The sequence below is a fragment of the Heloderma suspectum genome, chromosome 6 (genome assembly GCF_057233095.1).
Source record: "Heloderma suspectum isolate Gila_16-S chromosome 6, 16-S_ref, whole genome shotgun sequence".
NCBI lineage: Eukaryota > Metazoa > Chordata > Lepidosauria > Squamata > Helodermatidae > Heloderma > Heloderma suspectum.
Genome location: NC_139463.1, coordinates 86,233,285 through 86,257,206, shown reverse-complemented (window position 1 = coordinate 86,257,206; position 23,922 = coordinate 86,233,285). Strand labels below are relative to the sequence as shown.

The 23,922-nt window shown below is 45.6% G+C and overlaps 1 protein-coding gene across 8 annotated transcripts in view; it reads right to left on the bottom strand.

Moving 5' to 3' along the window:
* The window catches only part of LIG1 (DNA ligase 1), a 31,904-nt gene extending 15,428 nt beyond the window's left edge, over positions 1-16,476 (bottom strand). For 2 of the 8 annotated variants that reach the window (XM_084805157.1, XM_084805155.1), the window contains exons 1-5: positions 16,325-16,455; positions 3,507-3,661; positions 2,529-2,615; positions 1,218-1,380; positions 736-847 (exon numbers count right to left, since the gene is read on the bottom strand). In XM_084805157.1, the coding sequence (XP_084661283.1) occupies positions 736-847; positions 1,218-1,380; positions 2,529-2,615; positions 3,507-3,523 (379 nt within the window). In that variant the 5' untranslated portion in view covers positions 3,524-3,661; positions 16,325-16,455. Of the gene's footprint in view, positions 1-735; positions 848-1,217; positions 1,381-2,528; positions 2,616-3,506; positions 3,662-13,003; positions 13,209-13,729; positions 13,829-16,324 lie in introns of all 8 variants that reach the window. The other 6 variants (XM_084805160.1, XM_084805159.1, XM_084805158.1 and 3 more) reach the window with 6 other exon arrangements.
* Positions 16,477-23,922: the final 7,446 nt, after the last annotated feature.

Below are 23,922 nucleotides of genomic sequence, written 5' to 3'. Positions count from 1 at the left end.
AAGAGCAAGTGCAACATTATAGAGGAGGATACCATGCATAAAGCTATGGTTCCAGCTTCTCTTGACCTGGGTTCATAGTTTGAAAATTCTTTGTATTTCTCTATAGGCTAAGAGTGACAATTACTTTGCCACATTCTGGTACCCCAGAAAGAAGTTTCCAGACTATAAATTGTCCCTTCATACACAACCAAATCTCTCCTATAACTCGGCTTAATAAAACATTCTCGGTATCAGTGACAAATAATTACATTCGTTTAAACCAAATGTGTGCAAGAATATTTTCAACACACTGTGATTTCAACATGCTCTGCTTATCAGAAGAGACTATCCTAATGCATAATGGTTGTGAGCCCAACCATTATTGCTGTCTCAGCTTTTCAAACTCACCTGACATGGAGGGAATTTAAATACATGACAGGCATCTAGGCTAATGGTCTTTCAAAAGCAAAACAGGGTAGATCTAGCAGTGGTGTCAATTTCTAAGGCCATACCCTAAACCTGACTTACCCTCTAAATTCAAAGTGACTTACTTTCTGGTAAGTGAATTTAGGATTGCACCTTGCTCCTTTAAAGAGTAATTTCAAAACTAAAACAATTAAAGAAGCTCTAAAGCAGAGAAGTTAAAAGCTATATGGTAGGAGCCACACAAGTATCCCATTAACTTCTCATGCTGAGAAAAAGTCTAACTCTAACATTTCCTGGCTGCCTTCAACGACCAAAAGGATGGGAATTTACCAGTTTTGCGCCGTGGGATGCTGGAGGGTGAGGGCGAATTAGAAGCAGCTGGGCTGGTGCTTGGGGAGATGCTCTCTGCAGGGATCTTTTGCTCAGGAACACAGTCAGATGCCTAAAAATGCAGAGCTATAAAGTGAACAGGTGTAGTAGACAAAAGGAAAAGCCCCACATCAAGGTGTGCTGGGGGCTGAACAGGATAAGAAAACTGTGTGGGGATCCATTTATTGTAGAAAAGACAGAAGCACTACAAAAGATGCCGGCTGTAGTTTCTAGGGTAAAAAGGAGACACAAGCAATGCTTATATCTTTTACAAACAGTCCTGAACCAGGGCACCCTAACTAGAATAAATAGCTGGGAACTGAAATTACGTCCAAAGGATCAGATGTACAAAAAGAAAACTTGCACTACAGAGTTGGACGATAAGAGTGGATGCCTGTATGTATGATCAATCAAAGATTAGGATGCGACGGGAAGGGGCCTACCTGCTTGCTATCACCTGCCTGTGTATCCTTTCCTCCTGGTATTCCAGAATCCTCTTCATCGTCACTGTGAAGTATCTGGGTGGCTTTTTTGGCTGCAGGTTTCACTGGGGAATCTGCACAGAGTGCTGTTCCATTTAGCAGCTGTTCAGAATCAACTAGTTTCCTGAAAAGAGATGGAGCATTTAGCACCAGAGCCACTGGATCCCTACCCTTCCTGTTTTATTATTTATTACATTTATACCTTCTGTCCAAAGAGCTCAGGGCAGCAAACATGACTCTCACACAACCATTCTATACTCACAAACACTCTGTGAGTTCAGTTAGACTGGGAGATGTGACTGGCTCAAGATTACTTCATGACTGAGTTATTCATTTAATTTATCAGCTTCCATCAGGGGTTCGTGAGGCCTTTGCAGGCCTTCAGGAAAGCTCCAGCTGTTTTCACTGGCATTTTTGGAAGGTTCTTGGGTTGCTGGTTCTAGGTAACATCTGTTTTTATTGATTTTTTAATCAGTAACCTTTGTTTTCTTTTAACTTTTAATGACTATATAGTTATTGAATGTATCTGTTTTATATGGTTTTTGTCTTGTATGCCATCTTGAGGGTTTTATCCTTAAAGGGGGCCTAAAAATAATTTACATTTTAAAAAATGATGTGTATCCTCAAACCAACATTTTTCAACCCTCTAACATGCACACACAATCTAATTATAATCCAAATGACAGTCAAGAAACACATTTTCTTATTTAAAAAGGCCATGGTGCTGCTGGATCGCTGAACAGTATTTTTCTTCAAGTACAGTTAATTTTTTTACCTTCAGCAAGAAGTTTGTTTGCTTCCCTGAGTTCTGCTTACCAGTTTGAAAGTCTTTTCTATGTTGCAATTTGATCTAGAATGTCTTTGTAACATTCTGGAGATATTTCTCTATATTGATGCTCTCAATTGACTGGAAAAAATGGGCAGGGGAGCGGGGAGAGAAAGAGGGAAGGATTCTATACTAGCACAAACACACAACCTGCCTCCTGAGATTTTCACAGAGAAAGCTCGTTAGCACAGGGTCACCTCAATTAATGTTGTGACTCTAATAGCTCCCTGATGCTTTTAGTCCCAGATCTTAAAGGGGAACAGAGAGCAACTGTGACTACAATAGTCAGGGCTGTGCATATTCCACAGATCATGTGGGCATATACATGTGAAATCTGGTATTCTGTGAAGATCTGCCATTCCGAAAGTCTCAGGACTGCATTAGGAAAAGGGTGAGGTAAAATTCAGTTTTGTCAGTACACTAGTACATGGCCCAAGGTAACTCACTTTTTTGGGGTGAGCTCTTCTTCGAGGTGGTTCTTTTCTGCTGTCTTTCTTCCAGGATTTGGTCGTGCCAGGGGCTGGAAGAATGATCTGCCCAGATATAAACAAACATATTTGCATACTGAAGTATATGTATTCTCCTCCAGTTTTGGCAAGAACAAGGCTGAGTACACCAAAGCTGGTGGTAACACCCCAGTTTTAAAAGCCAATAATCAAACAGTTATGAAACAGATGTTTTTCACAGGGGTGGGCAACCAGCACTCTAGAGCTGCATGTGGTCATCAGCCCAATTTCAAAAGTTATTTGCAAACTATCAGACATCTGGCAAGAGTGATCTGTTCCTTCTCCAACAGACCGCTGGGCAGGGGGGAAGGGGGTGGTGCAAAGTGTGTGTGTGTGCCTGCGCGCGCATATAAGGGTTGCCTTGGCAACTTTTGGCTCTGGCTCCACCCATGATTAGCTTCAGTCCTACCCAATGTTGATATGCGATCCCCAACAACCCCAAGGGAATGCGTCCCTTGACAGAAGACAGTTCCCCACCCCTGCCTTAGGAAGAAAAAGCCAGCAGGGTGATAGCAGTACATTCTCCCTGCTCCTGAGACATGAACATGCTACAGAAAGGAGAACCGCTGCTTGGAAGTCTAACAGTGTTTTATATTAGTGCTTTATGTTTTGTATTCCTCATATTAAGTATATTTGTCTAATACTTTAAATATTGAATAAAGTACCTTCATTTTAAATACTTTGAAAAAATACTGTAAAAGTAACAGTAAAAGCCTTCATTTAAAATATTTGTTCCTAAGAACGTTCAGCCCAGGAAAAAAAATATTTCACAAGCAAACACATTCCCCCCAAATTGCCAATTTCTATGTTTTGGGCATCAGAAGAAAAATACTCTTCCAAGATTTCGGTTTCACACAGACACCCCCCCACACACCACACTACATTTGAAGGCCTTCTAAAATCTCAGGCTGGTCTTACCTTATGGTGCTCTGCATTGTGGATGTTTGGATAAGGGTGATACAGAACCTGCTGTCAAGGTAACAGCTCAGCTGGCCAGTTCCACAAGGCAAAGAGAGCACAGGTGGAGTTCATGGAACAGGGTATGTGTAGATCCAATTTCTTATAGGCCAATGCTGATGGAAAATGAAGAGAAGAAGCAAGTGAGCAATTGCATTTGAGTCATGCAACAGTGGAGACTGAGTGACTTCCAGAAGCATCAGAAGAACTTGTCTGGGTTGATTTTAAAGCCCAGGCAAATATGGGGTAATTTTAATCAATTTTAGGATAATTTCAAGATACAGTACTTTATATTTGTATTATGATCTTGCTTTAAGTGTTGTTGTTCATTCAAAGCCCTTGGGATTTGACAGTTATAAATGAAAAAAAGGCATGAAAGTGGCAGCATGCTAGACAGAGAGGCAAGAGATACAGATATGACACAGCCATTCACACATATATACTTGCACCGAGAAGGAAACAGAAAGTCAAAACATGGATTGTTGCTGTTGTTGTTGTTCAGTCGTTCAGCCGTGTCCGACTCTTCGTGACTCCATCGATGATAGCATGCCAGGCCTTCCTGTCCTCCGCTCTCTCCCGGAGTGTGCTCAAGTTCATATTCATTGCATCGGTGATGCTATCTAGCCATCTCATCCTCTGCCGTCCCCTTCTCCTTTTGCCCTCAGTCTTTCCCAACATCAGGGTCTTTTCCAGTGACTTTTCTCTTCACATTAGGTGGCCAAAATATTTGAGCTTCAGCTTCAGTATCTGTCCTTCCAATGAGCACTCAGGGTTGATTTCCTTTAGGATCGACTGATTTGACCTCCTTGCAGTCCAGGGGACTCGTAACAGTCTTCTCCAGCACCACAGTTCGAAAGCATCAATTCTTCGGCGCTCAGCCTTCCTTATAGTCCAGCTCTCACAGCCATACATTACTACTAGGAAAACCATAGCTTTGATTAGATGGACCTTTGTCGGCAAGGTGATGTCTCTGCTTCTGACTATGCTGTCTAGGTTTGCCATAGCTTTCCTCCCAAGGAGCAAGCGTCTTTTAATTTCATGGCTACAGTCACTGTCTGCGGTGATCTTGGAGCCCAAGAAAGTAAAATCTGTCACTGCTTCCATTTCTTCCCCTTCTATATGCCAAGAAGTGATGGGGCCAGATGCCATGATCTTAGTTTTTTTAATGTTGAGTTTCAAACCAGCTTTTGCACTCTCCTCTTTCACCCTCAACAAGAGGCTCTTGAGATCCTCTTCGCTTTCTGCCAGTAGGGTGGTATCGTCTGCATATCTGAGGTTGTTGATAATTCTCCCGGCAATCTTAATTCCGACCTGTGATTCATCCAACCTGGCGTTTCTCATGATGTACTCTGCATATAAGTTAAATAAGCAGGGTGACAATATGCAGCCTTGTCGTACACCTTTCCCAATTTTGAACCAATCGGTTGTTCCATGTGCGGTTCTTACTGTTGCTTCTTGACCCTCGTACAGGTTTCTCAGGAGACAGGTAAGGTGGTCTGGTACTCCCATCTCTTTAAGAATTTGCCAGTTTGTTGTGATTCACACAATCAAAGGCTTTAGCGTAGTCAATGAAGCAGAAATAGACGTTTTTCTGGGATTCTCTTGCTTTCTCCATGATGCAGCGAATGTTGGCGATTTGATCTCTAGTTCATCTGCCTCTTCGAAACCCAGCTTGTACTTCCGGTAGTTCTCGGTTCGCATACTGCTGAAGCCTAGCTTGTAGGATTTTGAGCATCGCCTTGCTGGCATGTGAAATGAGCGCAATTGTACAGTAGTGTGAACACTCTTTGGCGTTGCCCTTCTTTGGAATTGGAATGTAAACTGACCTTTTCCAGTCTTGTGGCCACTGTTGAGTGTTCCAAATTTGTTGGCATATTGAGTGCAGCACTTTAACAGCATCATCTTTTAGGATTTTAAATAGCTCAGCTGGAATACTGTCATCTCTGCTAGCTTTGTTGTTAGTAAAGCTTCCTAAGGCCCACTTGACTTCACTCTCTAGGATGTCCCGCTCAAGTTCAGTGACCGCACTATCATGGCTATCAGGGACATTCAGATCTTTCCTGTATAGTTCTTCTGTGTATTCTTTCCACCTCTTCTTAATCTCATCTGCTACTGTTAGGTCCCTGCCTTCTTTGTCCTTTATCATGCCCGTCTGTGCACAAAACGTTCCCTTGATATCTCCAGTTTTCTTGAAGAGATCTCTAGTCTTTCCCATTCTGTTGTTTTCTTTGATTTCTTTGCATTGTTCACTTAAGAAGGCCTTCTTGTCTCTCCTTGCTATTTTCTGGAACTCTGCATTCAGTTGGATATATCTTCCCCTTTCAGCGACTTGTAAAGCCTCATCAGACAGCCACTTTGCTTTCTTGCATTTCTTTTTCTTTGGGATGGATTGAGTTGCTGCCTCCTGAACAATGTTACGGACCTCCGTCCATAGTTCCTCAGGCACTCTGTCTATCAGGTCTAATCCCTTAAATCTATTCCTCACCTCCACTGTATATTCATAAGGGATATGATTTAGGTCTGTGATGGCGAACCTATGACACGCGTGTCAGCACTGACATGTGTTGCCATTTTCGATGACATGCGGCCGCATGCGGTCGCATACGGAGAAGTATGGGGCCGCATGCAGAGAAATATGGGGCCGCATGCCGAGAAGGACATTTCATCCTCGGCTACTGCACGGCCAGGTGCAGTAGCCGAGGATGAAACATTTGCTGTAGTGTACTGTAGACACTCTGTGCCGGAGGTCTGTAGGCCAAAACAACAGAACTCCGGCACAGAGCGTCTAGTTCTGGGACTTCCGGTTAGGCCGTTGGGGGATCTTTGACCTCACTTCCGGCCGGCGGAGCAGGGAGCAGCGGAATGCCGCGGGGGACGCATCTCTGGGGGCTCTGTGATCGCCATTACCAGCAACCACATAACCACAGCAACCATCATCCAATCTACTGTTCTGGGGTGTCGTGGATTTCTAATTGATTATCATTACTGAGATAAGTGAGGGGGAGGCTGGGAGAGGCGAGGGCCTGTGCTATGGGTGCCGTTTCCCGCCATTAGAAATAGCGGCAGCCATCTTAATTTATATAAGGAACGCAGACTCCATTTCACCACTATTACTGTTGTGCATCCTTATTAACCCCTATTTCTGCTTATTAACCCTGCCCTTTCCTAAAAGACAGATACATGTGCCATCTTGTGGTCAGTTAGGCTAGTTAACCCCTAATTGCCTGCAAGGCTAACAGGCTATCTATAATTCTATCTTCTGTCACTGCCCCCCTGATGGAGAACCCAAAAAATGAAAAACCAAGGTTAAGTAAAGGAATTGGTAGTAGCAGTAGCCGAACCTTTCAAGAGACATGGACCGAGATGTATGGCATTATAGAAAAAAATGGCAGATCATTTTGCGTTCTATGTACTGAAACGGTAGTAAGCAGAACGTGGAATATAAATAGACATTTTGAAACTAATCTTTCCCAGCTCTTGAAAAAAAGTGAGGATGAAAGGAAGGAATACATTTCCAGGCAGCTACACCTTTATAAGAGCCAATCTAATTCCATCCTTAAATTTATAAAAGGCTCTACAAATTTAACATCTGCAAGTTTGAGCATTGCTCACTCCATAGCTCAGCATGGAAAAGCACTCAGTGAGGGAGAATTTATTAAAGAAACTCTCCTAAGATGTGCACCAGTTCTATTTCACGATATGCAGAATAAAGATGCAATTATTAAGAGAATATCTGAGTTACCACTCAGTAGAAATATCATAAAAGACCGAATAATGAGACTGAACACAAACGTACAACATCAATTAAAGAGAGACATAAGTAATTGTAAATATTTTTCGATCTCTCTTGATGAAACTACTGATGTCACATCACATGCTCAGTTGGCCATTATTGGTCGATATTCTGATGGTCTCACAATGAGAGAAGAGTTGATAAAGTTAGTATCAGTGCCAACAAGTACATCAAGAAGCGAAATACGTAAGGTTGTTATACAAACATTCCGTGACCTAAGCATTGATATCTCTAAAGTTGTGTCAGTGACGACAGATGGGGCACCAAACATGGTGGGGAAAAAAGTCGGATTTGTCAAATTGTTTATGGAAGCTATTGGACATCCGATTGTGCCTTTTCATTATATTATCCATCAGGAGGTTTTATGTGCCCAGGCAGATTGGCACCGACTTAAACGACTTAATGTCAGTTGTTACAAAAATAGTTAATGTAATACTTGCTCGCCCCCTTCACAAGTGAGAATTTTCTGCACTTTTACTGGAGGTTGATTCCACCTACAGTGGACTGCTGATGTACAATAATGTAAGATGGCTGAGCCGAGGCAAAGTTCTTGAGCGCTTTGTGGAGTGCTTTGAAGAAATTAAGGTATTTCTTGAGGATAAGGATCTGGGAAACTTTTCTCAGCTCAATGATGATAAGTGGGTCAACACCCTGATATTTTTTACAGATCTCTCTGTTCATATTAATGAACTGAACTTAAAGTTACAAGGTTTTGGCAAAAGTATTGACATAGTTTGGATACATAAAAGCTTTTGAAAATAAACTTAAAATTTTCAAGCGAGATGTAGAAACTAAAATTTCTAAGTATTTTCCTCGAGTAACAAAGTATTTTGAGAAGGCCAGTGCAGCTGTACAAAATGAAATGGAACCCTTGCATATAAAGTTCCAGCATGTTTTAGACTCGTTACTTGACCAGTTCAGTGATAGATTTAATCAATTTAGAAGCCTAGAACAGACCATAAAAATAATTAAGTATCCTGATGTAGTAGTCTACAGTAGTTTGGAATTAAATGGTTTCCAATGGATGCGAATTGATGATTTGGAGATGCAACTTGCAGAATTTCAAGACAGCATCTGGGCTCAGGTGTTTGTCGACTTGAGGTCAAAGCTTGAGAATCTGGAAAGGTGCCGCTTGGAGAATCAAGAGGAGTGCCACTACGAACAGGAAATTTGGAGTGCCTGGAACCGATTACCAGACACTTTTAGCACCATGAAAAATATAGCAATGGCTTTACTCACAATTTTTCCCTCTACATTTTTATTTATTTATTTATTTATTTCATTTCTATACCGCCCAATAGCCGAAGCTCTCTGGGCGGTTCACAAAAACTAAAACCAAACAACACACAATAAAACAATTTAAAATATATAGAACATTAAAACCACAATATAACAATACAACCACAATAAAACCTAGCAGCAGTACAGGAGTTTAAAATACAGATTTAAAACAGCAAAGATAAAAATTTGGAAAGCTAAAATGCCTGGGAAAATAAAAAGGTCTTCACCTGGCGCCGAAAGGAGTACAATGTAGGCGCCAGGCGAACCTCACTAGGGAGCTCATTCCAGAGCCGGGGTGCCACAACAGAAAAAGCCCTCCTCCTAGTAGCCACCCGCCTTACTTCCTTCGGCAGGGGCTCACGGAGAAGGGCCGCTGATGATGATCTTAAGGTCCGGGCAGGCACATATGGGAGGAGGCGATCCTTCAGGTAACCTGGCCCCAAGCCGTTAAGGGCTTTGAATGTTAACACCAGCACTTTGAATCGGGCCCGGAAATGGACTGGCAGCCAGTGCAGCTGGAAAAGTACTGGCGTAATATGAGCTCGCAAGCCAGTCCCTGTTAACAATCTTGCTGCCCTATTTTGGACCAGCTGAAGTTTCCGGACCGTTTTCAAAGGCAGCCCCACGTATAATGCATTGCAGTAATCCAGACGAGAAGTTATCAGAGCATGGATAACTGTAGCTAGGCTATCTCTGTCCAGATAAGGGCGTAGTTGGTATACCAGCCTAAGCTGATAAAAAGTGCTCCGTGCCACTGAGTTCACCTGTGCCTCAAGTGACAGTTCTGGATCCAAGAGCACCCCCAAACTACGAACCTGATCCTTTAGGGGGAGTGCAACCCCCTCCAGAACAGGTTGAATATCACCTAGCCGGGCAGACGAACCACCCACTAACAGTACCTCCGTCTTGTCTGGATTGAGTTTCAGTTTATTAGCCCTCATCCAGTCCATTACCGTGCCCAGGCACTGGTTCAGAACAGCCACTGCCTCACCTGGTTTTGATGAGAAAGAGAGGTAGAGCTGGGTGTCATCCGCATATTGATGGCACCTCAGCCCACACCTCCGGATAACCTCCCCCAGCGGTTTCATGTAGATGTTAAACAGCATGGGGGATAGAATAGAGCCCTGTGGAACCCCATGGCACAATTGCCATGGCACAGAGCAATAATCCCCCAGCACCACCTTCTGGAATCGGCCATCCAAGTAGGAGCGGAACCACTGTAGTGCAGTGCCTCCAACTCCCAACCCAGACAACCTATCCAGAAGGATACCATGGTTGATGGTATCGAAAGCCGCTGAGAGGTCCAGGAGAATCAACAGGGTCGCACTCCCCCTGTCCCTCTCCCGGCAGAGGTCATCCCACAGGGCGACCAAGGCAGTTTCCGTTCCAAAACCAGGCCTGAAGCCCGATTGAAATGGATCTAGATAATCCGTTTCATTCAACAGTGCCTGGAGCTGTCCTACAACCACCCGCTCAAGCACCTTGCCCAGGAAGGGGATGTTGGCCACTGGCCTATAATTGTTAACATCCTCTGGGTCCAGGTTAGGCTTTTTCAGGAGTGGTCTAATTACTGCCTCTTTTAAAGCAGCAGGCACCACTCCCTCTCTCAAGGAGGAATTTACAACCTGCTGGACCCAGCCGGACATCCCCTCCTTGTTTGATTTAATAAGCCATGAAGGGCAAGGGTCAAGCACACAAGTGGTCGATCGGACTTGGCCAAGCACCTTGTCCGCATCCTCAGGCCTCAGTAACTGAAACTCATCCAATAAAACTGGACCAGACGGTGCTCTGAACGCCTCTACCAATGGAACTGCATTAATGGTTGTGTCCAATTCATGACGAATCTGAGCGACTTTATCCTCAAAGTGCCGCGCAAACTCGTCACAGCGTGCTACCGAGGGTTCCACCGTCTCTCTCCCTGGCCCAGAATGTAAGAGGCCGCGAACCACTCGGAAAAGCTCCGCCGGACGACACTGAGAAGATGCAATGCTGGTGGAAAAGAACTGCCTCTTTGCCACCCTCACCGCCACAGAGTAGGCTCGATAGTGGGCTCTTACCTGTGTTCGGTCAGACTCAGCACGAGTTTTCCTCCACCTGCGTTCTAGCCGTCTCCCCTCTTGCTTCATTGCCCTCAGTACAGGTGTATACCAAGGAGCTGGCCGGGCTCTGCTCAGAGGGAGAGGGCGCTTGGGTGCGATCGTGTCAACCGCCCGAGTCATCTCTGCATTCCACAGAGCGACCTGGGCTTCGACAGGAGCACCAGCCATACCAGCAGGAAAATCCCCCAGAGCCCTCTGGAATCCATCGGAATCCATTAATCTCCGGGGGCGGACCATTTTAATAGGTCCCCCACCCTTGCAGAGGGGAAAGGCCGCCAGAAGTCTAAACCTCAGCAGGAAGTGATCTGACCATGACAAAGGGACAGATGTTAATTCCTCTACTTTCAGATCACCATCCTCCTGCCCAGTCGAGAAAACCAGATCAAGCGTGTGTCCTTTTATATGCATTGGGCGGATGACATGTTGGGACAGCCCCATGGTTGTCATGGCGGCCATGAAGTCCTGAGCCGCCCCGGATACAGCGGCCTCGGCATGGAAGTTGAGATCCCCCAGGACCATCATCCTGGGGGTCCTCAACACCAAGTCCGAGACCACCTCCGTCAGCTCAGGCAGGGAGTCCGATGGGCAGCGGGGTGGGCGGTACACCAACAGAATCCCTAATCTGTCCCGGGTACCCAACACAAGGTACAGACACTCAAGATCTGCACTCGAATGAGCAGGAAGCCTGGAGAGGGAGATTGAATTCCTATAGACCACGGCAACCCCCCCCTCCCCGACCCTCAAGTCGGTGTTGGTGCTGCACTGAGTACCCAGGAGGGCACAGCTGGGAGAGAGTGACCCCTCCCAGTTCCCCCACCCAGGTCTCAGTAATACATGCCAGGTCAGCCCCCTCATCCACAATCAAATCATGGATGAGGGAGGTCTTATTTTGGGCCGACCTGGCATTCAGCAGCAGCACCACCAGACCCGAGGGCAGACTGGTAAGGCTGCCAGGAACCATCAGGTTGGGGGAAGAACCAGAAGAGGGGACAGCTGTAAGGTGTCTAGCCCCTCTTCTCCTCAGCTGGCCTGTTAATCCCCCAACGCCATACCTCCCCCTGCCCGTGACCACAGTTATGGTGGCACCTCCCCCACCCCCTGAGTTGTCCAATAGTCCTCCCAGGCACATATTAAAATATTAAGATATAAAATATACAACAGTTTAAAAGAATATAAAAGAGATAAAAGAGAACAGCAGCTAAGAAGGAGCAGATAGTCCACGTTTGCCCCTTCCCCTGGTCTTTAAAGCTGCTGCCCTCTGCTGCTGCTGTTATTTGCTGCTGGTGTTGTGGCTGCTGGTGTCTCTGGAGAAGCAGGTGGGTAGATCTTGCGACTCCAAGTGCGACGCTAAGTGCGCACTTAGCGTCGCACTTGGCGCGACGCCGAGGCGCTGCCTCTGGCAGCCCCGCCTTAAGTACCTGTGGCGGGGGCAGAAGCAGGCTCAGGCTCAGGATCACCTGGTGCAGCTGCTGGCTGGTCCTCCTTCCCCAGGCTCCTTCCCGAGCAGCCTCTGGCAGCCCCGCCTTAAGTACCTGTGGCGGGGGCAGAAGCAGGCTCAGGCTCAGGATCACCCGGTGCAGCTGCTGGCTGGTCCTCCTTCCCCAGGCTCCTTCCCGAGCAGCCTCTGGCAGCCCCGCCTTAAGTACCTGTGGCGGGGGCAGAAGCAGGCTCAGGCTCAGGATCACCCGGTGCAGCTGCTGGCTGGTCCTCCTTCCCCAGGCTCCTTCCCGAGCAGCCTCTGGCAGCCCCGCCTTAAGTACCTGTGGCGGGGGCATACTTTACATACTCTACATACTTTTGTGAGACCTTATTCTCAGCGTTAAATAATATCAAAACCAACAAAAGGAACAGATTGACAGATGAAGTTAGTAGCGCTTGCTTGGGCTTGAAGTGTACAAAATACCAATCTTCAATTGAAGGTTTAGCCAATGAAATTCAGCAACAAAAAAGTCACTAATAGGCAGGTTAGTTAAAGAATTCCCCCTCCCCCTCACTTATCTTAGTTCACGGCACCCCACACAAGTTAAATAATATCAAGACCAACAAAAGAAACCGACTGACAGATGAACAAAGAAGTCACTAAGCAGGTAAGTTAAATAATTAGTTTTTGGTTTATTAAATACAGTTATATATTACAATTATACATTTTTGTTATTTAAACTATAAATATCGTGAAATTATGGTTTTTTTCTCGAAGTGACACACCGCCCGAGTTATGCTCGGTTTTTTGACGAATTTTGACACACCAAGCTCAAAAGGTTGCCCATCACTGATTTAGGTCATACCTGAATGGTTTAGTGGGTTTCCCTACGTTCTTCAATTTAAGCCGAAATTTTGCAACAAGAAGCTCATGATCTGAGCCACAGTCAGCTCCAGGTCTTGTTTTGACTGACTGTATAGAGCTTCTCCATCTTTGGCATTGAGGACATAATCAATCTGATTTCGATATTGACCATCTGGTGATGTCCATGTGTAGAGTCGTCTCTTGTGCTGTTGGAAAAGAGTGTTTGCTATGATCAGCGTGTTCTCTTGGCAAAACTCTATTAGCCTTTGTCCTGCTTCATTTTGTACACCAAGGCCATGCTTGCCTGTTATCCCGGTGATTTCTTGACTTCCTACTTTAGCATTCCAATCCCCTATGATGAAGAGGACATCTTTTTTTGGTGTTAGTTCTAGAAGGTGTTGTAGGTCTTCATAGAACCGATCAACCTCAGCTTCTTCGGCCTCAGTGGTTGGGGCATAGACCTGAATTACTGTGATGTTGAATCGTTTGCCTAGGATTCGTACTGAGATCATTCTATCATTTTTGAGATTGTACCCCAGTACGGCTTTTCCCACCCTTTTGTTGACTATGAGTGCTACTCCATTTCTTCTAAGGGATTCTTGCCCACAGTAGTAGATATGATGGTCACCTGAATTAAATTCGCCCATGCCTGTCCATTTTAGTTCGCTGATTCCCAAGATGTCAATGTTCAGTCTTGCCATCTCATGTTTGACCACCTCCAGCTTACCTTGATTCATTGATCTTACATTCCAGGTTCCTAAACAATGTTGTTCTTTACAGCATCGGATTTTGACAAGAACAGTCTCCCCTCAACTAGAAAATCTTCCTGGACAAGATATCAATGCACAGGAAAAGGTGTTTGTTTAAAACAAAAAACTACGATTGCCATTTAAATACCAACCCTTCCCAACATACACACTATATTATAGTTGCATACAGCATTAATGATGAATGGCTACTAGCACACTGTTCCATCTCCATAACTGCTAACTTGGATTAGGACTTCATCACAAAGTTGTGCATAAAGCTGCAATTGCATTTGTTTTTTTTTCCTTCCTACAATCTTCCTGCAAATCCCACATAGCACTATATGTCACAGAACAGGAGAGAAGGGGGCTGCTGCAGACATTTGTGAATGAAACTGATAAGGCTTTGTGCTGCAGCTCTGGGAAGTGACGCATGCAATTGTGTGAAGGCTAGTTGTTGTTGTTTTTTTCTTTTTAAAGAGAATATCTGGGAAGCAGAAGGGGCAGTGGAAAAGCTAAGCTAGATAGTGCCACACTTTTTTTCAGGACTGCTTGAGTTGGATAGCATTGACGTGTTCAAGCTCTTAAGGTTAAACAACATGCAAAGTAAGGTATGCAAAATGATCTGTGCAAGGGAGTTGCTCATCACTACAGATGCCATCTGATAGAAAGGAGGACAGGGCTCCTGTGCCTTTAGTTTTTAATAGCTGTGTCAAAGAGGGAACTTCAGCAGGAGCAGTTGCTCCTCACAATTGCAAAACAAGCTTCATCTGCCCAAATTCCCTTTTCTTCCTAACTGTTAAAGGTGTAGGCAGGATCTCTACCTTTCTCAATAGATGCCTATGACACTACCTAGTTTCCAGCATTCTGTATTGTGACCAAGAAATGAGATCCAAGATATAGCTATGCAGATGTAAGGGCAGATTTGATTCTTAGTGCCTGGACTTGCTTGGACTACCAAGAACAGGGTTAAACCCTCATCACAATAATATCCTGACTGCACCCCTTTACTTTCTTTCATATAAGCAAATGTTGCCACTCATTCCTGTGGTGGTGCGAAGAGTAAAGTATTACACTTGGAAATGTAATACTGCAGAGAGGGCAAAAACTGCACTACGCAGAATGACCGGAATCCTGCAGGGCATCCCTGCGGGCAGAGCACAAAGATGCCCTAAATCCAAAGACTTCCTTGATATATATATGTCTTCCCTCCATACCCTATCCACTAGTTATAACGGGCATTTTGGAAGCTTGATTTTCAAATGGCTTTCTCCCTGTTTCTATCCCATAGTAGATTACATGCAAAGTAGCACATGCACAAGAGTGATTCAAAAGGTGCTCTTTTGCATCATGCATGAAAATGCTCCAAAATAAATAAATTTGGTTCCATGCTATTTGTTTTATTCTTCCTATTATTTATAGTTGTTACACTTTATAATTTCTCAACTTAAAAAACCAAAACAACATTCTAGCTGATGTAAATTTGAATGACAGCTGTTTGTGAACAGGGGCCACCAGTCATTTTGGTTTATTTCACCTGTGTTGGGAAATGCAAAAAATTAAAGAAACACCCACAAAACACAATAAAGAACGAGCTTAACCATCAAATAAACCTAGAAATGCCTCCCTGAACACCTTTGCAATACTGCCGCTCCTCTTTCAAATCCCTTCTCAAGAACCACATACCCCACAAAATGATGGGCACAGTTGCATTGATACACTTACATCCCACCTGTCAAATAAAAGTGTATCAGGACAGCTTCCATAATACTCAGTGAAAAACAACATCATAAAATACAAAGTGGAGAAAAGCAGTCCCTTAGACCTCATCCCCTACCTATTGGTGAACTCAACAAAGAGCCGTGAGGCACCTTAAAGTCATTTATCGACAGACGTTTTCGTGGACTACAGTCCACTTCATCAGATTGCATTTGTTGTTTTTGCTACAATAGATTAACACGGCTACGCTCTGGCAACTATTCGTGAACTGAATATGTACTCTTCCCCCCTTTAGCCTCGCCTCCATCCTCTTCCCTTCCCTTCCCTCTGTGGCCTTTCCTCAGTCAAATGCTTCACTGTAAGCTCTTCGGGGCAGGAACCTTGCCTTTTTGGTTGCCACCCTGTGAAATGCCGCGCACACTGATAGTGGCGAACCCAGATAAATCAAACCCAACTAAGCCTTATGCCATTAAAAGGCAACCATAAACCGACAGAAGCTGAGGAGATGAACGGCGAGGCCTTCCTGCCTGCCTGCCTTCCCTCGCCAACACTCACTTCCACCTTTGCAGGGGAAGAAAAAGCCAAGGTGACAATGCCCGAGGGCCTCTCGCTTGGGTGGAAAGAAGAAAGGGGGGAGGGGCGCCATCAAGAACAGGTGAGTATGGCGGGGGGGGTTGCTACGTTCCCGCCATTCCCCCCTCCCCCTCCAGCAGAGGATTTGTTTTGCCTCGCGCTACACAGCAGAAGGGAGCATTCCCGCCAAAATTGTCCCCCGTTCCCTTCCCCCTCTGTCGCGAAGGTACCCCCAGCAGCCCCTTCGCGAGAGGGAGGGAGGGGGCGCGCGGGAGAATAATTACCTGCGCGAGCCTCAACGTCTCTCCGTCCCCTGGCAACCCGCTTTTTTTCTTTTCTTTTCTTTTTTCGCGCGAAAACCGAACCTACCTTCTGACTGACAGGCCGAGCGACGAGGCCGTGACAGCATAAGCCCGGCGCCCGAGGAGCTTAGCACGCTGGGAAACAGAGTTCCTCGAAGGATTCTAATGTTACTCCCGCTCCTGTCGTTATTTCACCGCGCCCGGAGGGCATGGTGGGAAATGTGGTTCGATTGAGAGAGCCGAGCCATTTACTACTCCGCCGTGAAATTCCCAGTGTTGCAGCTAAGGAAGGAGACGGAGAGACGGGTGGGTCGAGGGGCACGGTTTTCCCGGTTCTGGGGGGGAAAAAAAAACACCACTTGACTGAAAGGAAAGGGGATTGGAAAAAAAAGAAAGGGAACAAGGGAAAAGGAAGTGGGAAGGCAGAATTGCCTGTGAATACACGTGTTTGTGTGTGAATAGGATAGGTCTCGCGGGGAAGAGTTGGAGAGGGAGATTAGCCAAGGAGCAAAGCAACCCAGGGCATCGCGGTGCTGGCCAGCGACGTTGTACCTGCCGTCTTGGCTTTCAGGCTGGCTAGGAAGTTACAGCCCTTACTTGGCTTACGTGGATGGGCTAGCAGGGTTGGGCAACTTGTAGCCTCCAGTTGTTTTGGCTGCAACTCACATAAGGGACAGCGTAAAAGCTGGAATGCAACCGTTCTGGCCCCTTCATTTAAAATAAACATGCCAAAAACAATGGCATGTGTTAGGAACACTTGAGAACAATATTTTAGGACTGAAACCCTTGCAATATTATATTATGATTAACCCCATAATTCCCAGAACCCATTCGTAACAGAATGGAATGGCTCGGAACAGCAACTTCCAAACCAACCAAATTCACAAGTCACACATGACTAGATGGGATTGATATAACAAGCTACAAAACTTCCACAGAAACCATGTTTCAGTAGCTTTTCCAGGCAATAGCCAATATTCTGGGGAAAAAGGCCCGGAACAGCAACTTCCAAGTGAGCCACATCAACCAAACTCACCAGTCACACATAGCTTACATGGGAAGGATTCAATGGGCCACAAAACATCCACAGAACCAAATTCAGATACCCATTCCAGGCAGTCATCTGTATTCTGGAGAGTTGCCTGGGATGGCAACTTGCAAGTGAACCAAGCCAGCCAAACTCACATAACTGCATGGGAGAGATGCAATGAGCCACAAAACGTTCACAGAAACCATGTTCCAGTACCTGCTCTGGGCAATAGTCCATATTCCAGGAAAATGGTCCGGAATGGCAACTTCCAAGTGAGCCAGATGAACCAAACTCATCAACCCAAATCTCCCGTCACATGTAACTATATGGGATGGATGCAATGAGCCACAAAACGTTCACAGAAACCATGTTCCAGTACCTGCTCTGGGCAATAGTCCATATTCCAGAAAAATGGTCTGGAATGACAACTTCCAAGTGAGCCAGATGAACCAAACTCATCAACCCAAATCTCCCGTCACACGTAACTACATGGGATGGATGCATTAAGCCACAAAACTTCCACAGAAACCATGTTCCAGTATCCATTCCAGGCAATAGTCCGTATTCTGGAAAATGGCCCAGAAAGGCAACTTCAAATAAGCCAAATCCACCCAATTTACTGTCACACATAACTGGATGGGAGTGATGCAATGAGCCATAAAACCTCCACAAAAACAATGTTCCAATAACCAGACTTACAGTCTGGTTTTTTTACTTTTGTGGGAGATTTGTGCAAATGTGCACATGCACTAATGTACATTTGTAAATGAATGAAATTCTTGTAGAAAATATCCAATTCTGTCAATGAGTGCACAACAAAACAAAGGATTCCTGACAATCTGTGAAACACAGACAGATTTAAGAAAATGCATACATCCCTATCCATGCCTTCCATTTACATTACCAAAAAGGCATGCAGTTGCAATGTAAATTGCTGGCATAGGGAAAAGGGTTAAAGCCCCCTACCCACCAGTCTAGGGTCCTGATCCATATGAGGTCCCATGAGCTTACTTTTGAGTAAACAAGAAAAAAACACCTAGCTACATCTTTACAGTAACATGGAGTTTGACCCTCAGATAATTTGGAAGGAGTGGGGATGGAATGCACAGATGTGGGGAGCAGAAGGATCAGGACCTCACACCACCTTTCTGAAAACAGAAATGAAGTACAAAGGCCCCAATCTTCGCTCTTACTTTCTGTGTGTTGGGGAAAGGATAGGCAAAGATCATATTTCACACGATATTCACGTTACACTGAACGTGCATTCACACTCTGTATATGCCCATTTCATTTCATGCACCCACACTTTTCCTTGGTCAACAAAGATGCCCCATGTTGTCTTCATCCTATACTGCTTTATGAAGCATTCTAGTGTTATTGCTAGAAGAGGTCTCCCTGTCATTTTTGACCCACCCTGCCAGCTACTGATGTAACTAACAAACAGGCCTGGCTCAACTCAGAGGAGAATTCCTCTAAGAATAGAGTAAAGCACAGATGCTTCATAAGGCAACACAGGACCAGAACAACATGGGGCATCTTTGCTGGTCCCAGACACTCTATCCTCCTCATGTGGATTTGGGCCTGAAAGGCCTAGGAGAAACATGGATGCATGGAGAGTAAGTTGTAAGCAAGAAGAACTCATGAAATTGTATAACAGCATCACTGACCATGGGGCACATCAGTTAAGGCACCAGACTTAGCCTCCAGTTTCCTGGATTTGTGGACCTTGAGGAAACATGAGATAGCTTCGACTCTGGTCTTACGCCAGCAGGCTTTTAGAAAATAATTGAATATAAATTACACTGGTTTAACAATAGACAAATTTAATTTGTTGTCAAATGTTACTTGGTAGGACATTTGTTGTCAAATGTTACTTGGTAGGATCGGTTCCAGCTTCTTCCTCCTGATGAAGTGGACAAGGTGCTTTCATCGGTACGGCCGACCACCTGCTTACTTGATCCTTGCCCATCTTGGCTCATTATGAGCTGCAGAGAGAGACTGGGTGAGGGGATCAGGGCGGTGGTGAACGCCTCCCTTGAGGAGGGAGTGATGCCATCAGCCCTCAAGGAGGCAGTGATAAGACCGCTCTTAAAGAAGCCCTCCTTGGATCCTCAAGTTCTGAACAACTTTCGCCCAGTCTCAAATCTGCCATTTTTGGGCAAGGTGATTGAGCGGGTGGTGGCGGTGCAGTTGAAGGCACACTTGGAAGAAACTGATTATCTAGACCCATTTCAGTTGGGCTTCAGGCCTGGGCATGGGACAGAAACGGCCTTGGTCGCCTTGGTAGATGATATGAGGAGGGCTCTGGATAGGGGTGAATGCTCCTTCCTTGTTCTCCTCGACCTCTCAGTGGCTTTCGATACCGTTGACCACAGTATCCTCCTGGACCGCCTGGAGGGGTTGGGCATTGGGGACACCGTATTGCAGTGGTTCCGGTCCTTCCTCTCCGGCAGGTACCAGAGGGTAGCACTGGGAGAGGAGGTTTCGGATCCGTGGCCACTTACTTGTGGGGTGCCACAGGGTTCCATCCTCTCCCCGATGCTATTTAACATCTATGTGAAGCCGCTGGGGGCTATCATCAGGAGGTTTGGGGTGCAGTGTCATCAATATGTGGATGACACGCAGCTCTACCTCTCGTTTAAATCTTCACCAAGGTTGGCCGTAGAATCCCTGTCCAAATGTCTGGAGACGGTGAGTGGCTGGATGGGGAGGAATAGGCTGAAGCTGAACCCTGACAAGACCGAGGTACTTTTGGTGGGAGACAAGAGGAGGCTGGGGGATGTTGACCTGGTGTTGAATGGGGTACGGCTACCCTTGAAAGACCAGGTCTGCAGCCTGGGGGTCATTTTGGACTCCCAGCTGTCCATGGAGGCTCAGGTGTCAGCTGTGAGCCAGACAGCGCTGTATCAACTCCATCTGATACGGCGGCTGCGCCCCTTCCTTCCCGACCATCTGCTCCCATCGGTAGTACATGCCCTGGTCTCCTCTCATTTAGACTACTGTAATGCGCTCTATGTGGGGTTACCCTTGAAGACGGTTCGGAAACTGCAGCTGGTACAGAACGCGGCAGCTCGCCTGATTAAAGGCAGCCGCCGGCGAGATCACATCACTCCAGTGCTGAAGGAGTTATACTGGTTACCAGTTGTTTTCCGGGCCAAATTCAAGGTGTTGGTTTTGACCTTTAAAACCCTATATGGTTCCGGCCCAGCCTATCTTAAGGAGTGCCTCCAGCAGCACCAGACAGGCCGCTTAACAAGATCAGCCTCGGATGGCCTTCTCTCTGTCCCAGCAGCCAGGACAGCTAGACTGGTGGGGACGAGGGAGAGGGCCTTTTCTGTGGTGGCCCCCACTCTGTGGAACTCCCTCCCTAGGGAACTCCGTCATGCCCCCTCTTTAATGAGCTTCCGTCGTGCATTAAAAACATTGTTGTTCAGGCAGGCATTTGGGGTGGGTTAGGGTATTTTAGAAAATGTTTTTATTGTAGAATTTTATTGTTTTAAACTGTTTTTATTGTATGTTGTACATCGCCCAGAGTGGCTGGGTGACCAGCCAGATGGGCGATTAATAAATTTAATAATAAAATAAAAATAAAATAAAAGCTGAAGACACACATTGGTAATGTTTGAGGTAGGATTGATTCTGTTATGTTATTATAATATCCATTAAAGATGGCTTTTAATTCTAATATTGAGTGGTAGTGTTCCTTTATGTTTTATTATATCACTCCTATCTAGTCATGTGTGCCTGGTGATTTTGGCTGATTTGTCTCACTTGGAAGTTCCCATTCCAGGCCATTTTACAAAATACAGACTGTTGCCTGGAACATGGTTTTATGGCAGTTTTGTAGCTTATTACATCACTCCCATGCAGTTAAATCTGGCTGCGAAATTTGGTTATTTGGCTCACTTGGAAGTTGCTCACTTGGGTTATTTTCCAGAATATGGATTATTGCCCAGAATGGGTATCCACATGTGGTTTCTGTGGATGTTTTGTGGCTTATTGCATGCCTCCTGTGTAATTATGTGTGACTGGAGAATTTGGTTGAGTTAGCTCATGTGGCAGTTGCCATTCTGGGCCGTTTTTTGAGAATGTCGACTCTGGCCTGGAACTGTTATCCAACTGTGGTTTCTGTGGAAATTTTGTGAATTATTGCATCCCTCCCATACAGTCAGTCATGTGTGACTGGTGAATTTGGTTGATTTGGCTCATTTGGAAGCAGCTGCTCTGGGCCATTCTGCACTGTTCCGGAAGTGTTCTGGGAATGAACGGGTTAATAATAATAATAATAATATAATTTTCAAGGTTTTCTGTCCTAAAATAGTGTTCTCAGGTGTCTCTAACACATGCCATAGTGTTTGGCATGGTTAAAAAAAATATATAGGGGCCGTTCCAGCTGTTCCGTTCCGGCTTTTACACCGTTTCCTCACATAACCGCTCACCATTGGCTATATTGGCTAGATCTGATGGAAGTTGTAGGCCAAAACATCTGGATGACCACAAGTTGCCCAGCTTTGTGCTAGAGAGAAACAGCTCTGTCTGTCTTGGGTGGGGAGGGCACTTGAACTGCTCTGGTGAGTTAGTGTCTTAATTTTCCAGTCTGTTGCAGGGGTTTGGGCTAGGGAGTCCTCTGCACCTGATTCTTTAAATGGCCTTGGGTGGTTCAATGGAGCTCCATTGCTGTGATTTTCTTTTGTAGGTAGAGCCTGACTGACTACTCTTTGCTCATGCCACGCCTTCTTCTGAAGGGGTGTCTGCCTCAAACCTGGGGTCAACCCTTGAATTGGATGGGCAGAGTAGCAGAAGACAGACAAAATAAAGTCCTTCTTCACATAATGCTATCATGCAATTTGTTGCCACCAGGTGTGATGGCCATTGGCTCTGATAGCTTTAGAAAGGCATTAGACAAATTTCATGGAGGGGAGGAGCTCTGGCAGATATGAACCGTGATGGATAAATGAAACTTCCATGTTCACAGGCAGTACATTGAATACTAGATGACAGGGGGCATCTTATGACAGGCATTCTTGTATCAGTAATGGGGTTTCAAAATAACCATCCATACTGGTAAATTGCAATTCTATAACTACATAATATATGTATGTAAGCAGCAGTTCTTGACAAGAGAATGTGGGTGGGGTGGTGGGCCCAATCCATATACAGTGTACTGGGCTGTCAAGGTTCAGCCCTGCCCATACCTGGAATCTCCTCAAAGGAGGGGAAGCAGAACCCACCAGCATATCCTTGCACCACCAGCAACCCTGAGGAACCATCAGAGCTGGACCTCCATGCCCCAGGACTGGTGGTCTCCACATTGGTTACCTGGAACCTTGGCTGGCTCTTATCTCCCTTCTCATCACCTCAGGGCCACTGGAGCATAAGAGATGGCAAATCAGGCAGGGGATTGAGGGATGCTGGCAAAGTGCCCAGGTAGCTGCATGTAAGTCTACACAGGAGGGGGAAGTGTGTGTAAACACTTGCCTAGATCAGGGCCTGCCTGAGAGCCAGGAAGATGTGGAGCTTCCTGCTCCTATATAAGTTCTGAGTCTCAGAGGAAGCACTGCAGTGCTGAAGCAACAGCTCCAAGCCTTCCTAAACTGGGGAAATGGATATGGGCCCATAAAATCCTGTTGGCACCCCTGGGAAATGTATTTTTATTTTCTATACTTATTTCAATTTTATATATTTATTTGGTTTATCTCCCACATCATGCGATCTGGCTCGCTGGACCATGTACGGAATATGCAGTCCAACTGATTGTCAGGCACAGCACAACACACTGCACTATTAATCTTGATTTCTATTTTTTTTCTTATTAGAACTATGGATGCCATTCCTCCTATGGGAAGAAAACTACCATTATTCACATATTTTATATTAATGTAAAATATTGGCATCTAACAGCTTGGTTCGCACATAATGACAATCTAGAATATGGACTGAATCATGGGTTATTGTTGAATTATTGTTACGTGTAAACCCTGCACTATGGCTTAACTATGGGTTGTTAACAGCGAACCACCCAGGAAAAGAACCCATGGTTTGTTTTAGGTTGTTTGTTGTTGGGCTGTGAACTCTCTTGGTTTGTGAATTCAGCCCATACTCAACCTGTACTCTGGGCTGTTGTTATATACAAAGCAGGTTGGTGGGAGCAATCCTGTGTGGATCAACGGTCGCTTCCTACCCCAGGGGTGACCACCTATCCAGTGCACAGTAGGAGGAGTGGTGAGGAGCAGATCTCCTCCTTGCTCCCCCCGCCCTGCTTTCGCTGCTAGACAGCTGATTTCGGTTGTCTAGCTGCAGGACCTCGGAGCACGGGAAGCATCGGCCGAACGACACATAGGATGTGTCATACTGGCATTTCCAACTTCCCCGCCCTCGCTGGCCCCCAGAAATGCCCTGTTTTGGTTGCTCCACGCTGCTCTTACGAGCATGGAGTGAGAGGGTGGGGGTCAGTTCTCCAGGAACCGACCTTGGAGCATGGGATCCGAGGTTGGTTCCCAGGAACCGACCTATCCTATGGCCGTCTAGCTGCTTACTAGTGGCCATAGCA